The sequence below is a fragment of the Lithobates pipiens genome, unplaced genomic scaffold (assembly GCF_037356315.1).
Source record: "Lithobates pipiens isolate NorthernLeopardFrog02 unplaced genomic scaffold, aLitPip1_a1.2 Scaffold_18, whole genome shotgun sequence".
Taxonomy (NCBI): domain Eukaryota; kingdom Metazoa; phylum Chordata; class Amphibia; order Anura; family Ranidae; genus Lithobates; species Lithobates pipiens.
The window spans coordinates 620,961,694-620,979,901 of NW_027507758.1; the positions used below are offsets into that span (position 1 = coordinate 620,961,694).

At 44.0% G+C, this 18,208-nt stretch overlaps 1 protein-coding gene across 1 annotated transcript in view; it reads left to right on the forward strand.

Annotated features, from left to right (window-relative positions):
- Positions 1-18,208, forward strand: part of LOC143986854 (uncharacterized) — a 218,624-nt gene that overhangs the window by 144,322 nt on the left and 56,094 nt on the right. Inside the window, 7 exon segments of the mRNA XM_077485262.1 lie at positions 5,570-5,782; positions 5,910-6,044; positions 6,131-6,254; positions 6,371-6,468; positions 6,558-6,702; positions 7,822-9,549; positions 9,552-9,619. Of these exon segments, the coding sequence (XP_077341388.1) occupies positions 5,570-5,782; positions 5,910-6,044; positions 6,131-6,254; positions 6,371-6,468; positions 6,558-6,702; positions 7,822-9,549; positions 9,552-9,619 (2,511 nt within the window).

Here is an 18,208-nt window from a genome sequence, read left to right on the forward strand (position 1 = left end):
TTTACCCCTGACTTATGCCGAGTTACAATGCAAGGAGATCAGCTAAAAGTAGTTGGATCTGTATGTGCATTATAATTAATCGAAATTAGTCGATTAAAAAAAAATAGATTAATCGAACACGAAAATTTTAATCAGTATCAGCCCTAATATCTTTTCTACATTGAATCTCATTTGCCATGTAGTTGCCCACTCCATTAATTTGTTCATATCTTTTTGCAAGGATTCCACATCCTGCGGAGAAGTTATTGCCCTGCTTAGCATCGTCCACAAATACAGAGATTGAACTGTTTACCTCATCCTTCAGGTCGTTTATGAACCGAACCCTGGGGGATCCCATAACCCACTCCTGACCATTCTCCTGACCATTCCCCATTTATCACCACCCTCTGAACTCACCCTTGTAGCCAGTTTTCAATCCATGTACCCACCCTATGGTCCATGCCAACGGACCTTATTTTGTACAGTAAACGTTTATGGGGAACTGTGTCAAATGCTTTTGAAAATTCCAGATACACCACATCTACGGGCCTTCCTTTATCTAGATGGCAACTCACCTCTTCATAGATTGGTTTGGAAAGAATGATTCTTCATGAATCCATGCTGATTACTGCTAATGAAACCGTACTCATTACTAAAATCTTGTATATAGTCCCTTATAATCCCCTCCAAGAGTTTACATACTATTGATGTTAGGCTAACTGGTCTGTAATTCCCAGGGATGTATTTAGGGCCCTTTTTAAATATTGGTGCTACATTGGCTTTTCTACAATCCGCTGGTACCATTCCAGTCAGTAGACTGTCAGTAAAAATTAGGAATAATGGTCTAGCAATTATTTGCTGAGTTCCCTAAGTACTCTCAGGTGCAAGCCACCTGGTCCCCTGGTGATTTATTAATGTTAAGTTTCCCAAGTCTAATTTTAATTCTGTCCTCTGTTAACCATGGAGGTGCTTCCTGTGATGTGTCTTGAGGACAAACACTGCAGTTTTGGTTACTGATGCCCCCCTGATTCCCTCGTGAAGACTGAGGAGAAGAATAAATTCAATACCTTCACCATCTCCCCATCCTTTGTAACCAGATGTCCTTCCTCATTCTTTATGGAGCCAATATGGTCTGCCTTCCCTTTTTGCTGTTTACATACTTAAAGAATTTCTTAGGATTTTTTTTTTTGCTCTCCTCCACTATGTGTCTTTCATGTTCTATCTTAGCCGTCCTTATTGCACCCTTACATTTCTTGTTGCATTCTTTATAAATTCTGAATGCTGATGATGATCCCTCAACCTGATATTTTTTGAATGCCTTCTCCTTTGCTTTTATATGCATTTTTACATTGGAGTTAAGCCATCTAGGACTTTGGTCTGCTCTTTTAAAATTATTACCCAATGGGATGCATTGGCTAATGCCCTTATTTAATATGCTCTTAAAGCAAGCCCATCTCTACTCTGTGTTCTTTGTTCCTAAGGTTTTATCCCAATTTATGCCTTCTAGCAAGGTTCGTAGTTTAGGGAAGTTGGCTCTTTTGAAATTTAGCGGCTTTGTATTCCCCTTATGTTTCCTATTTGTGTGATTTATACTGAAGACAATTGACCTGTGATCGCTGTTACCTAAATTGCCCCGTATTTCCACATTCGTTATGAGGTCTGTATTGTTGGTAATCAGTAGATCCAGTAAAACTTTATTTCTAGTTGGTGCGTCTACCATCTGAACCATGAAATTGTCTTGCAAGACATTTATGAACCGGCGAGCCTTAGATAAATGCGCGGTTCCCTCCGCCCAGTCTGTCTGGATAATTAAAATCCTCCATTATAACACTTCCCATCCTTGCTGCTAATCCAAATTGTGATAGGAGATCAGTCTCCCCTTCCTCCCTCAGGTTAGGGGGCCTATAGCATACTCCCAGCATTATTTTCCCCTTAGCTTCGTCCCTTTGGAGCTCTACCCATAAGGATTCTACCTCCTTCCTAGCTCCCTTAGTGATGTCATCTCTCACATTCACTTGTACATTATGCTTGATATATAGGCCACCTGGCTCTCTTTAGCAGCAGCACCATGGCTCAGGCTCCCACATGGAGCCCTCCTGACTCCTGTCAGCAACCTCAGGCTTGGGTCTCTGGCTTTCTCAGTGCAGACCTTCACTCTCTGGCTTCTCCCTTGCAAGCCTGGTCTCTGGGAGGGTGGAGTCCAGAACCATGGTCAGGTGTTTATTAATAGCCCAGCACACACCTGACCAGTCCATGGGCTGGTGGATCACACAATCAGGACCCAGGACTGGGGGGATTTCATCTCACCCGGATCGCTATGAAATCCCCGGGCTCCAGGTCCCAAAGCAGATTTTCCTAAATAATGAGGAAACTAAAAAGCCAGTTTCGTCCCAAAGAAGCAAACCCCCTGGAGCCGCTCAACCCGCCTGGGTGAGAATCCTGTGTCCTTCCCCTGGAGAGGCACCACACTACCACAGTGTACGTAATTAAAAGATGATTCATCTTTATTGATTTAATCTATATTGATCTTTATTGATTTCATCCCATCAGAACACATCATATCAAAGTACAATTTAAGGTAGAACGCTTTTAATTAAAGTGGTTGTAAACCCTTACAAACCACTTTGACCTACAGGTAAGCCTAGATTAAGGTTTACCTGTAGGTCCAAGCAATATCTCCTAAACCTATATGGTTTAGGAGATATATGCCCGAAAACGGGCACCGCTGTCTACGGCGCATGCGCCGTAGACAGCGGTGCGCAGGCGCACTGAGCGCGGCATTTCCAAGAATGGAGCTGCCGCGCATGTCGACTCCCGTGTGCATGCGCAGGAGTGACGTCATCGCGGCTTCGCCGAATGACAGCTGCGGAGCTGCGAGACCCCACCAACAAGATGGATGCGGCGGACTACAGGGGACAGCGGCGACTTCGCTGCCTCCTGTGTCAGGTAAGTGACACATAATGGACTACTATGCATAGTAGTCCATTATGCTTTGCCTTTGCAGGGAATCAAAGAGGAAGTAAACTCATCAGGGTTTACTTCCTCTTTAATCTTTTACCATTTCTCAAATAGTGCATATTTAACCACTTGACCACTGGGCACTTAAACACCCTTAATAACCAGACCAATTTTCAGCTTTCGGTGCTCTCACATTTTGAATGACAATTACTGTCATGCAACACTGGACCTATATGAAATTTTTGTCCTTTTTTTCACACTAATGGAGCTTTCTTTTGGTGTTATTTAATCGTTTTTTTATTTTTTGTGCTATAAAAGAAAAAATACAGAAATTTCTGTAAAAAAAATGAATTTTTCTTTGTTTCTGTTATAAAATTTAGCAGATTAGTAATTTTTTTTCTTCATAAATTTTGGCCAAAATTTATACTACTATATATCTTTGGTAAAAATAAGTACAAATTGGTGGATATTATTTGGTCTTTGTGAAAGTTATAGAGTCCACAAGCTATGGCGTCAATATCTGAAAATTGATCACACCTGAAGTACTGACAGCCTATTTCAATTCTTGAGACCCTAACATGCCAGAAAAGTACAAATACCCCCCAAATGACCCCTTTTTGGAAAGAAGACATTCCAAGGTATTTAGTAAGAGGCATGATGAGTTTTTTGAAGTTGTCATTTTTTCCCACAATTCTTTGCAAAATCAAGATTTTTTTTTTAACTTTTTTTTTTTTTTTTCACAAAATTGTCACAAAATTGTCATATTATCAGTTTATTTCTCACACAGCATATGCATACCACAAATTACACCCCCAAACACATTCTGCTATTACTCCCGAGTACGGCAATACCACATGTGTGAGACATGCAGGGAGCGCCATCAGGCGTTCTGGAGCACCCAGGCCAATTCTGACATTTCTCTCCTACATGTAAAAATCATCATTTATTTGCTAGAAAATTACATAGACCCCCAAAACATTATATATGTTTTTTTAGCAAACACCCTGGAGAATACAATGGTGGTCGTTTTGTGCTTTAAAAAAAAAAACACAGTAAAGTTAGCCCAATTTTTGCATAATGTGAAAGATGAAGTTACGCTGAGTAAATAGATACCTAACATGTCACTCTTCAAAATTGCACACGCTCGTGGAATGGCGCCAAACGTCGCTACTTAAAAATCCCCAAAGGCGACAATTTAATTTTTTTTTACTGGTTATATGTTTTGAGTTACAGAGGAGGTCTAGAATTATTGCTCTCGCTCTAACGTTCGCAGCGATACCTCACATGTGTGGTTTGAACACCGTTTTCATATATGGGGCGGGTCTTACGTATGCGTTCGCTTCTGCATGTGAGCACATGGGGACAGGGGCGCTTTAAAAAAAAATAAAAAATGTATTGTTCATTTTACTTTATTTATTTTAGTTTGACATTTTTTTCCCCAAAAAATACATTTTTTGATCACTTTTATTCCTATTACAAGGAATGTAAACATCCCTTGTAATAGGAATATGGCATGACAGGTCCTCTTTACAGTGAGATATGGGGTCAATAAGACCCCACATCTCACCTCTAAGCTGGGAAGCCTGAAAAAAAAAAGATTCTGGCTTTGATCGTATTGGCAAGTCGGTAGAAGCACCGGAGGGCGGCGGGAGGGGGGATGTCTATGGCTGGGTATTGCAGGGTATCACCGACTATGGCTGGGTATCTCCGAGTATGGCGTTGCAGAGTATTGCGTTGCAGAGCATTGCAGGGTATTGGCGGGTGTTGCAGAGCATTGTAGAGTGTTGCAGGGTGTTGCAGGGTGTTGCAGAGTGTTGCAGGGTATTGGCGGGTGTTGCAGAGTGTTGCAGGGTATTGGCGGGTGTTGCAGAGCATTGCAGGGTGTTGCAGGGTATTGCAGAGTAATGGCAGGGAATTGAGGGGTTAATTTTCTGTGAGCAGCGATGTGGGCACTGCAGATGCAGCCCACAGCGCTGCTGACACCGCTCTCTTCTCCCTCCGCTGTACCGATCGGTACAGAGAGGGGGAGGGAGGAACCGGCGTCATAACATGATGCCGGTTTGTTTACAAGTGATCGCTCCGTCACTTGACGGAGCGATCACGTGGTAAACGGCCGTGATGAGCGGCCGTTTACCGTGATCCGTGATGCGCCCGGGTCCTATGGACCCGGCGGTCATGGATGCTCTGGAGTGCGCGCCCCAGGGGGCACGCGAGAGCGGAATTCTGGGAGGACGTCATATGACGGCCTCCCAGAGTTAAACAACCGCCCTGTAGCCGTCATTCGGCTATGGGCCGGTTGTTAAGTGGTTAATCTAAGTAATGTAAGCAGGCAGAATAAGCTATCATGTTGATTTAGAAAGGGGCTTGTTGTGTACTTAGAAGGTTAAGCCGACATGTCTTTCTGTTTGTTACTAGTTTGCAAGATTTCATGTTTCATTAAAACTAAAGGTTTCTAGGCCTTTCTGAAGGTAACGGAGCCTTACTAAAGTAATGTCAAGCATGCACCTATGATTAATACAATATCATTACATTAATACAGTATATAGCCTTATTGGCTTCAACAAGAGTTCTAAATAAATAGTCCAAACTAAATGTGTTCCCATGGGGGCAGTAGTTCTAAAATAAACAGTGACCCTCCTATTACCCCCCTCACATCCACATCCTATTATTGTGTGATCAACACCATCCAAATAATTCTTACTTTCATTTCCCAAAGTTATCCGTCTACAAGGAGACCTGTATCGATCAAATGATGGCACCAATGAGGATGGAGGAGGACCGGAGTCACATGACTGAGAAGATACTAAACCTCACCCTGGAGATCATCTACCTGCTGACCGGAGAGGTGAGGAGGATTCTGGGAGGTCACATGACATCACTCTTATCTCTATTAATAAATCACAGACCTGACCGGAGAGGTGAGGAGGATTCTGGGTTTTTAACATGATATTCCTCTTGGTTGTCCAATACAGAGATTTCTTCTTCTGAAGTCAGGTGATCATATGACCATCACAGTGCCTCCATGTGACTCCCTAAAACCTGAGAGACACAACATGGAGAAGATTCTAGAAGTCACCAAGAAGATGATGGAGCTGCTGACAGGAGAGGTGAGCGGTGCCGGGAATTCTGGGACATTATCCAGTAACAGACAAGGGATGTGTCTGGATGGTGACTGTATCATTGTGTGTGTCAGGTTCCTATAAGGTGTCAGGATGTCACTGTCTATTTCTCCATGGAGGAGTGGGAGTATTTAGAAGGACACAAGGATCTCTACAAGGACGTCATGATGGACAATCAGCCGCCCCTCACATCACCGGGTAAGAGGAGACTTTATTGTAAAGGAGAGAGCAGTACAGAGGCTCCACCTAGATCCCCCATCATCTGATAAACACATAGAAACAATGTATTCCGTCAGTGTGTGTGTTTCCTACAGATGGATCCAGTAATGGGAACCCACCAGAGAGATGTCCCCGTCCTCTGTATTCCCGGGATTCCACACAGGAAGATCACACCATCCCTCACCGTCATCAGGTAGATGAGGAACAATCACTGATAGTATCATTAGGATCTGTATATTATCTGCATTGTTACCATTGATGTAATTTTTATTATATATTCAGAGTGGAAACCTGAGAGATTCTAAAGTTGAGATTAAAGCAGAAGAAGAAGAGGAGAGGTATTTGAGGGATGATCAGCAGTCTATGGAGGAGGATGGAATAACGGGGACATTTATAGAGGAGGACACTCCTACAGAGATCAGCACAGGTGGGTCATTAACACTAAATACATTCCTCCACCCATACTGCTAACTGATTGGTCCAGAGTAGGGCAAGGACTGAGTGATATTAGCCTATAATCCCCTGGTCACTTTCCTGAGCTGTGTTCCCCGTCCTGTATTCCTGGATTTCTCTCGGATAATCTTCCTTCTGTGTTGCAGACACAATTTATATATCTAGACTGGACTAATGGAGATTCTGGGGTTCAGCTGACTGCAAAATTCTCTCAGTGTTACTTACACTGTTATTTGCTGGCTGTGCCGGGTGGAGGGATATGTCTGTGGGACCTCTGAAACGTGTCGCAAGTAAACATTTAAGCTTCCACTGATTACCAATATTATGAGTCCTGACCCTTACACTATATAATTTATATTGTACATTACATACTCCTGACCCCTGCACTATATACTCTATGTTGTACATTACATCATTCTGATACTATATAGTCCTATCTGTTGTATCTTATACAATACGTTGTACATTCTTGTCGTCTGCTCTCTCCCCTCTACCCCCTGCTATATATACACATAATATGTATTCTCTTTTGTTACACCAATTTCCTGCCAGCTGGACATTTTATATCAGATGATTTGATTGGAGCTCAGACTCTTACATGTTGATAATAATGTGATAACATTCTCAGACTTTGGAACCTTAAAAATAAAGTGATAATGAGAGGGAGGAGTCAATAACCCAATGACGGCAGTCTTCAGGATCAGTCCAGTCTTCATCTTGGTTGTTCTCCCCCCATCCTCACTCTCTGACCTCTGGTGGGGCTCAGCCCCGCTGTTATTCATGACTAAATCATGGACTAAATAAGGAAGTGCAGGACTTCTTGTGTTGGGAAGATGGCAATGAGTGATAGAGGGGGAGGGGACACTCGTCCTATAATCCCCTCATCACTGTCACTCCTATAAAAGACAGTTCTCGTTGTTTCCTCACTCTCTGACTAAGGTCCATGAATAAAGAAATGATCTGGTAGGAGATCAGAGGACCCATTTGGAATTGTAAGATCCTCAGAGACAAAGCTGCCTGATGTGGGCGGAGTCCTGGTTTAGGGGAACCAATCAGCTCATGTCTAGTAATAATCTTTGTATTTCTATTTTAGTAGATGGACGGGAGATGAGGAAAACCTCAGAGGATTGTCTCACTTTGTCTCCAGACTGTAAAGTAGAAGATGAGGACATCACACAGTATAGTCCAGGAGAAAACCAGACTACCTCAAATGTCCATCCGGCACCACACAGTGTAGATGGACCATCGTATTCCTCTTATCCTGAGGAACCTCAGACTGTGAGGGACGGTGACGTCCTTCCAACAGAGAAGATTTTTCCCTGTACTGAGTGCGGGAAGGGATTCCAGTTTAAATCCACTCTTAATGAGCATATGAGATCTCACACAGGGGAGAAGCCATATTCCTGTACTGAGTGCGGAAAATGTTTTTCACAAAAGTCCAATCTTAAAATTCATCAAAGACTTCACACAGTAGAGAAATCGTATTCCTGTTCTGAGTGTGGGAAATGTTTTGCATTAAAATCAACTCTTGTCACACATCAAAGGCTTCACACAGGAGAAAAACCGTACTCCTGTACTGCGTGCGGGAAATGTTTTTCAAGCAAATCCACTTATCACAAACATGAGCGATTGCACACAAGTGAGAAGGTGTATTCCTGTTCGGAGTGCGGTAAATTATTTTCACAGAAGTCCTTTCTTTACAATCATCAGAGATCTCACACAGGGGAAAAGCCGTATTCCTGTCCTGAGTGCGGGAAATGTTTTTCACAGAAGTCCAATCTTTCCAAACATCAGAGATCTCACACGGGGGAGAAGCCATATCCTTGTGCTAATTGTGGTAAATGTTTTGCAAACAAGTCACATCTTTACAAACATCAGAGAACGCACACGGGAGAGAAGCCATTTTCATGTCCTGAGTGCGGTAAATGTTTTTCAGAGAAGTCCAGTCTTTCCATACATCAGAGATTGCACACGGGTGAAAAGCCATATGCTTGTGCTAATTGTGGTAAATGTTTTACAAACAAGTCACATCTTTTCTCTCATCAGAGATCTCACACAGGAGAGAAGCCATTTTCATGCCCTGAGTGTGGGAAATGTTTTTCATACAAGTCCAGTCTTTACACACATCAGAGATTGCACACGGGGGAGAAGCCGTATTCTTGTGCTGAGTGTGGGAAAAGTTTTTCAGTGAAGTGTAATCTGTTTAAACATCAGAGATCTCACACAGGGGAGAAGCCACTTTCCTGTCCGGATTGCGGGAAATGCTTTTCAGATAAGTCCAGTCTTTCCAGACATCAGAGATTTCACACAGGGGAAAAGCCTCATTCCTGTCCTGAGTGCGGGAAATGTTTTTCACAGAAATCCAATCTTTCCATACATCAGAGATCTCACCAGGGGGAGAAGCCACTTTCCTGTCCTGAGTGTGGGAAATGTTTTTCACTCAAGTCCAGTCTTTACACACATCAGAGATCTCACACGGGGGAGAAGCCATTTTCATGTCCTGAGTGTGGGAAATGTTTTTCACACAAGTCTAGTCTTTCCATACATCGGAGATCACACATGGGGGTAAAGCCGTATTCCTGTGCTGAGTGTGGGAAATGTTTTGTAAACACGTCACATCTTTACAAACATCAGAGATCTCACACGGGAGAAAAGCCATTTGCATGTTCTGAGTGTGGGAAATTTTTTTCAGATAAATCCAATCTTTACAGACATCAGAGATCTCACACAGGTGAGAAGCCATATTCCTGTCCTGAGTGCGGGAAATGTTTTTCAGAAAAGTACCATCTTTCCAGACATCAGAGATCTCACGCAGGGGAGAAGCGTATTCCTGTCTTGACTGAGGGAATTGTCACTCCCTGAAGTCCTGTCTTCCTGTACATCAGCACAAAGTGGGTTTAGCAGCGATCACTGCAGGTAATCACTGGCTGTGTAGAGAGCCAAGAATAGGTGTGGCTGCCAGTGAACTGTCATTATAGTGATCATGGCCGGCAGACACCTACCCACTGATAGCCGCAGGAGGAGCTGCCGCTTCAATTCACCCAGGCCCTAATCAGATGTGTGAATGTAGTCTATGTATGTGCTGTGGGTGGGGGTTGGGGGGGCGCAATTGAAATCTGGGGCGATGCAACCCACTCCAGCACCCCCCTAGATCTGACTATGCAGCATTTACTTACCTGGCTCCCATGCATTCCCTACTGCCAGTGTCATTGCAAACATGGCAGCCCCTGGCATCCCCCCAGCCGTGCATTTGCCTGACTTGTCAATGTAGGCTGCCATGGCTGCTATGTTTGCATGCCATCCTCCGTGTCCCTCCAGATGGGCTTGTCTGGCTGCTGAGTGTGACCCCAGGATGCACAGTTAGTTAAAACCCCGACAATTATATTTTGAAAGCAGAGGCCCTGGAGAATAAAATGGTGGTAATTGTTAAGGTGCTCCTCTTTCACATATCTGGCCTTAGTATCTGAGCTTATTTTCTCCTTTTCCCCATTTTGTAAGGTGAGATCTTTTCTACAATACTTTGTTATAATAATGTAACACGTTGTGTATTTTATTGTACACAAACGAATAACTACTCCGCCTCCACATTCCAGACAAGTCATTTTCCTGACCAATTGGATTTCTTCCTTTTACTATTTCCTGATTTTATGACCGCAATCTTGTTATAAGTAAAATTATAATAAAAAACTTATTCAATGAAGAAAAAAATTGCGTGTCTGTGTAATGATGAAAATATTTGGTGCCCAAAGATTTCTCATAGGTGATGCTTTAAAAGGCTTTTACAGGTCATCAGTTTAGAGTTAACCCTAAATAATGACCCAGAGTGCAGTGGTCAGGAATATATCATATACAGCTTTAGGGTACAGAGTGCAGTGGTCAGGGGTATGTCATATACAAAGTGCATTCTTTAGGAGTATGTTGTATACAGCCCAGGGTACAGAGTGAGGTGGTCAGGGGTATGTCATATACAGTCCTGTGTATAGAGTGCAGTGGTCAGGAACATGTCATATGGGCACAGAACAGAAATGGGAATTCTTCAAAAAGACTGTTGGGGACCTCACTGCAAAGTATATTCCCATGGGCAATAAGTTTAAAAGGCTAAAAACAAAACCTATGTGGCTCACGGCCAAAGTTAAAAAAGCTATAAACTGTAAGAGAAGAGCTTTTAAAAAATATAAAAATGAAGGATCACTAGTGTCATTTAAATGTTACAAAGAAATTAACAGAATATGTAAAAAGGAAATCAAGGATGCAAAAATTCAAAACGAACGACAGATTGCAAAAGATAGTAGGACAAACCCCAAAAAATTCTTCAAATATATTAAGGCCGCGTACACACGCGGGGACTGTTCGCTCAACTTTGTCCGCTGAACAGTGTTTCAGCGGACAGTCCGCTCGTGTGTGGGCTTTCAGCAAACAGTTTCAGCGAACAGTCTGCTGAACAAGGTTTTTTCGGAATTTCCGAAAAACTGTCCGCTGAAACTTTGTTTCAGCGAACAGTCCCCTCGTGTGTAGGCTTGTTCGTCAAACTAAGTTCCGCGCATGCTCAGAAAGGATTTACACGCCGAAGGTTGCATTGCAGTGTATAGGACGTCGTTTTCTAGTCCCGTCGTACGTGCCGTTCACGTCATCGCGCACGGTTTCAGCGGACTGTTCGTTCATCGTGTGTGGGCAAGTCCGTCCATGCTAAGTTTGAGCGGACTGTCCGCTGAAACTGTTTGACAAACAAAGTTGAGCGAACAGTCCCCGCGTGTGTACGCGGCCTAATAGTAAAAAGGTCAAGTCTGAGCATGTAGGCCCTTTACAAAACAATCTAGAGTTGGTGACTGGGGACAAAGAGAAGGCTAATTTATTAAACACTTTCTTCAGCTCTGTGTACACAAAAGAGCATGGGGGAGCGCATGTCCATAATGGGGGTGATAGTGACACAGCCCCAAATGATCCACAATGGCTCAAAAGTGATATGGTCCAGAAATACTTAGACAGAATAAAGGTGGATAAAGCACCTGGCCCTGATGGCATCCACCCACGGATCCTAAAAGAATTGAGCTCTGTAATTTCAGAGCCATTGTATCTAATTTTTAGGGACTCATTAATGACGGGAATAGTCCCACTGGATTGGCGCAGGGCGAACGTGGTGCCTATATTTAAGAAGGGATCAAAGTCTTTACCAAGTAACTATAGACCTGTTAGCTTAACTTCTTTAGCTGGGAAGATACTGGAGCGTTTAATAAAAGACCACATCGACGAGTTCTTGCTGAACAAAAACACTTTAAGCAACAGACAACATGGATTCATGAAAGACAGAAGTTGTCAGACAAATCTGATTTCTTTTTATGAGGAGGTAAGTAAAACCTTGGACAGAGGGGTGGCGGTGGACGTGGTATACTTGGATTTTGCAAAAGCATTCGATACAGTTCCCCACACACGGCTCATGTGTAAGGTAAAGTCTACAGGTTTGGAAATATCAGTTTGTAAATGGATAGAAAATTGGCTAGAAGACAGAATTCAGAGAGTAGTGGTTAATGACTCTTACTCTGAATGGTCTAAGGTTATCAGTGGTGTACCCCAAGGTTCAGTGCTGGGACCCTTACTTTTTAACATCTTTATAAATGATATTGGGTCTGGGATCAAAAGTAATATTTCTGTCTTTGCAGATGACACCAAGATATGCAGTGGAATAACGTCTTTACAGGATGTCTCCAATTTACAAGCCGACCTCAATACACTGTCTAATTGGGCGACTATGTGGCAGATGAGGTTTAATGTTGATAAATGTAAAGTTATGCACTTGGGGCCTAAGAATATGCATGCATCATACATGCTAGGGGGAGTACAACTGGGGGAATCCATAGTGGAGAAGGATCTGGGGGTTTTGGTAGACCATAAGCTCAATAACAACATGCAATGCCAAGCTGCTGTTTGCAAAGCGAGCAAAGTCCTTTCTTGTATTAAGAGAGGTATGGACTCCAGAGAAAGAGATATAATTTTGCCCCTGTTCAAATCATTAGTAAGACCTCACCTGGAATATGTCGTTCAGTTTTGGGCACCAGTTCTCAAAAAGGATATCGGGGAACTGGAGAAAGTGCAGAGAAGGGCAACCAAACTGATAAGAGGCATGGAGGAACTCAGCTATGAGGAGAGATTAGAGGAACTAAATTTATTCACTCTTGAGAAGAGGAGATTAAGGGGGGATATGATCAACATGTTCAAATACATTAGGGGTCCATATAGTGAACTTGGTGTTGAGTTGTTCTCTGTACGGTCAACCCAGAGGACACGGGGGCACTCTTTACGTCTAGAGGAAAAGAGATTTCATCTTCAAGTACGGAAAGGTTTCTTCACAGTTAGAGCTGTGAAAATGTGGAATAGACTCCCGCCAGAGGTGGTTCTGGCCAGTTCAGTAGACTGCTTTAAGAAAGGCTTGGATACTTTCCTGATGGTACATAATATAACTAGGTACTAACATAGGTAAAGTTGATCCAGGGAAAATCCGATCGCCTATTGGGGGATCAGGAAGGAATTTTTTTCCCCTGCTGTAGCAAATTGGAGCATGCTCTGCTGGGTTTTTTTTTTCGCCTTCCTCTGGATCAATTGTGGGCATAAAATTGGGTATCTGGATTGTATGATTATTTTTTATTTTATTTATTTGTTTTTAAGGTTGAACTGGATGGACTTGTGTCTTTTTTCAACCTGACTAACTATATACAGCCCTGTGTATAGAGTGCAGTGGTCAGCAGTATATTATATACAGCCCAGGGTACAGAATGCAACAGTCATAAGTATATTATATTCAATATAGGGTGCAGAATGCAGGAGCCCGGCACAAAAAATACATTGGTGAAGAACATATCATATATATCAGATCCGGCACATCACAGATCTGGTGGACAGATTATTGGGAGGGGCTGGGAAGGCCCGGCTGTCATGGTGCACTTTGGCACTAATGACAAAGTCAGAGGCAGATGGAGTGTCCTAAAGAACGTTTTTAGGGACCTGGGAACTAAATTGAGGAAAAGGACCTCCAAAGTAGTATTCTTAGAAATACTACCGGTACATTGAGCCACACCAGAAAGGCAGAGGGAGATTAGGGAAGTAAACAAGTGGCTCAGGAGCTGGTGTAGAAAGGAGAGGTTTGGGTTCTTGGAGAACTGGGGCGACTTCTCAGTCAGTTAGCTCTATAGAAGGGATGGACTGCACCTAAATGGGGAAGGTGTATATCTGCTGGGAGGTAGAGAAAGTCAGCACGGAACATATTCCAGAGGGTAGTATTGGGGCATTAATGGTAGGTTGACCAAAGCACCTAAACCCAAGGTAAGTATAGTAACAAGTCTTATTTGCAACCCCAGACCACCCAATAAGGAGATAGTATGCGACCGGTCTAAACTACGTGGCATGTTCACCAATGCCAGGAGTCTGGTGGACAAGATGGGAGCACTAGAGCTACTGTTGTACGAGGAGGATTTCGATTTTGTAGGAATTACAGAAACTTAGTTATTATTGGCTGGCAGCTATTCAAGGGTATTCCCTATATTGCAGGGATAGAGAGGGTAAAAAAGGGGGAAGGGTATGCCTGTATATCAAAAATGATGTACAAGTGAATATCAGAGATTACATCACTAAGGGAGAAGGTGGATTCCTTATGGGTAGAGCTACAAAGAGAGGAGACTTAGGCCGCGTACACACGGGCGGACTGTTCGCTCAACTTTGTCCGCTGAACAGTGTTTCAGCGGACAGTCCGCTCGTGTGTGGGGCTTCAGCGGACAGTTTCAGCGGACAGTTTGACGAACAAAGTTTTTCGGAAATTCCGAAAAACTGTCCGCTGAAACTTGGTTTGAGCAGACAGTCCGCCCGTGTGTAGGCCACTTTCGAAATGAGCAAACTGTTCCCGCTCGGAGGAAAGTCTGCTCATTTCGAGCGCGTCTCCAGGTAGGCGGGGCCCGCAAAGGAGACGTTGCGGGCCCCGCCGCCTGGTATGGACTTAAAGGGGAACCCCAACGCCGAAAAAAATCGGCGTGGGGGTCCCCCCAAAGTCCACAACAGACCCTTGTCCGAGCACGCTACCCGGCCGGCCAGGAAAGGGGGGCGAGCGAGCGCGCCGCCCTCCCGAGCCGTACCAGGCCGCGTGCCCTCAACATGGGGGGTGCCTTGGGGAAGGGGGGGCCGTGCGGCCCCCCCACCCCAAAGCACCTTGTCCCCATGTTGATGAGGACAAGGGCCTCTTCCCGACAACCCTGGCCGTTGGTTGTCGGGGTCTACGGGCGGGGGGCTTATCGGAATCCGGGAGCCCCCTTTAATAAGGGGGCCCCCGGATACCGGCCCCCCACCCTATGTGAATGAGTATGGGGTACAATGTACCCCTACCCATTCACCTGTAAAATAAAAGTACCCAAAAAAAAAACACAACACACGAGATAAAATATTTTATTGCACAGCTCCGGGGGTCTTCCGTCTTCGGGGGTCTTCTCGCCGGACTCCTCCGCTATCTTCTTGTAGCTCTTTTGCTAGCGGAGGAGTCCGGCTTTCTTCCTCCCGCCGCCGGCCTCTTCTCCCGACTTCGGGGGTCTTGTCCCCCTCTTCGGTTCTTCTGCCGGGCCACCGCGCCTTCTTATAGCTCTTTTACAGGCGGTGGCCCGGTCTTCTGTCGCCGCCGCCTTCCGTTCTTCTGCCGGGCCACCGCGCCTTCTTATAGCTCTTTTACAGGCGGTGGCCCGGTCTTCTCTCGCCGCTGTCGCCTTCCGGTCGCCTTCCGTTCTTCTTCTTGTTCTTGTTCTTCTTCTTCTTCTTCTTCTTCTCCAGGAGATGTTGACACGTCGCTCTCTCCGGCCGGAATGCCAGAGCCGCGCTGTGCGGCCACTTATATAGTGACAATGGGGCGGTGTCACATAGTATATGTCACATGGGTTGGTCACATGGTGACCCCGCCCCCTTACGATGTCATAGTCCCCATGTGACATCAACCCATGTGACCAACCCATGTGACATATACCATGTGACACCGCCCCATTGTCACTATATAAGTGGCCGCGCAGCGCGGCTCTGGCATTCCGGCCGGAGAGAGCGACGTGTCAACATCTCCTGGAGAAGAAGAAGAAGAACGGAAGGCGACCGGAAGGCGACAGCGGCGACAGAAGACCGGGCCACCGCCTGTAAAGGGGAATACAGACACTGAATTTCAAAAGAGCCAACTTCCCTAAACTACGATCCTTGCTAGAAGATGATAATAATTGGGATAAAATCTTAGGAACAAAGAACACAGAGGAAAAATGGGTATGCTTTAAGAACATATTGAATAAGGGCATTAGCCAGTGAATCCCAATGGGAAATAAATTTAAAAGAGCTAATAAAAGTGCTGGGTGGCTTAAATCCAATGCAAAAATGCATATAAAAGCAAATGAGTAGGCCTTCAAAAAATACAAGGCTGAGGGTTCATCATCAGCATTCCAACTTTACAAAGAATGCAACAAGAAATGTAAGGGTGCAATCAGGGCGGCTAAGATAGAACACGAAAGGCACATAGCATAGGAGAGTAAAAAAAAATTGCAAGAAATTATTTAAATACATAAATATTAAGAAAGGGAGGTCAGATCATATTGGTCCCATAAAGAATTATGAAGGGAATCTGGTTACTAAGGATTGATGGTGAAGATATTGAATTTATTCTTCTCCACAGTCTTCATGAGGGAATCGGGGGGGCTTCAGTAACCGAAACTGCAATGTTTATCCCCATGACACGTCACAGGAAGCACCCTCTTGGCTAACAGAGGACAGAATTAGAAATAGACATGGAAAAACTTAACATTAATAAGTCACCGGAACCAGATGGCTTGCACCCGAGGATCCTTAAGGAACTCAGTCAAATAATTGCCAGACCATTGTTACTAATTTTTACAAACAGTCTACTGACTGGAATGGTACCAGCTGATTGGAGAAAAGCCAATGTAGCACCAATATTTAAAAAAGGGCCAAGATACATCCCTGGGAATTACAGCCCAGTTAGCCTAACATCAATAGTATGCAAGCTCTTGGAGGGGATGATAAGGGACTATATACAAGATTTAAGTAATGACAATGGTATCATTAGCAGAAATCAACATGGATTCACGAAGAATGGTTCTTACCAAACCAGTCTATTAACCTTCTATGATCAGGTGAGCTGCCATCTAGATAAAGGAAGGCCCGTAGACGTGGTGTATCTGGATTTTGCAAAAGCATTTGATACAGTTCCCCATAAATGTTTACTGTACAAAGTAAGGCCTGTTGGCATGGACCATAGGGTGAGTACATGGATTAAAAAGTGGCTACAGGGGCAAGTTCAGAGGGTAGTGATAAATGGGGAGTACTCGGAATGGTCCGGGGTGAAAGCGGGGTCCCCCAGGGTTCTGTCCTGGGACCAATCCTATTTAATTTATTTATAAACGACCTGGAGGATGGGGTAAACAGTTCAATCTCTGTATTTGCAGATGATGCTAGGCTAAGCAGGGCAATAACTTCTCCGCAGGATGTGGAAACCTTGCAAGAAGATTTGAACAAATGAATGGGGTGGGCAACTACATGGCAAATGAGGTTTAATGTAGAACAATGTAAAAGAATGCATTTGGGTGGCAGAAATATGAATGCAATCTACTCACCAGGGTAAAAACCTCTGGGGAAATCTAGGATGGAAAAGGACCTGGGGGTCCTAGTAGATGAAAGGCTCAGCAATGGCATACAATGCCAAGCTGCTGCAAGCAAAGCCAACAGAATATTGGCATGCATTAAAAAGGGGATTAATGCCAGAGATAAAACGATAATTCTCCCGCTCTACAAGACTCTGGTCCGGCCGCACCTGGAGTATGCTGTCCAGTTCTGGGCATCAGTCCTCAAGAAGGATGTACTGGAAATGGAGAGAGTCCAGAGAAAGGCAACAAAACGAATGAAGGGACTGGAGGACCTTAGTTATGAGGAAAGGTTACAAGCACTGAACTTGTTCTCTCTGGAGAGGAGACGCTTGAGAGGGGATATGATTTCAATTAGGCTTGTGCAATTTGTTTCGTAATGAACAGAAATTCGGCCGATGCATCCGAATGTCCTAATAAAAGAATAACAAATTACAACGAATACGAAAGAAATATAACGAATGAATTCGACATGATTCGAAATGATTTCAACCGCATTCGAAATGATTTCAACATGATTCTACCGGATTCTAAATGATTTCAACATGATTCGACATTATTTCAACCGCATTCGAAAATATTTTGTGACCCAACTTTAGGGCCATGTATCTCGGGGTCACTTGATGCTAAACACTTCAAATTTGGATATGTATAAGTGACCCCGAGATATGTGGCCCCAAAATCGGGTCGCAAAATGTTATTAGTTATTAGAGCAGAGAATGACATTTTGCGACCCGATTTTGCGGCCACATATCTCGGGGTCACTTATAACTAGAAACCCCAAATTTGGTATGCAAACACAATACTAGCACTACAACATAT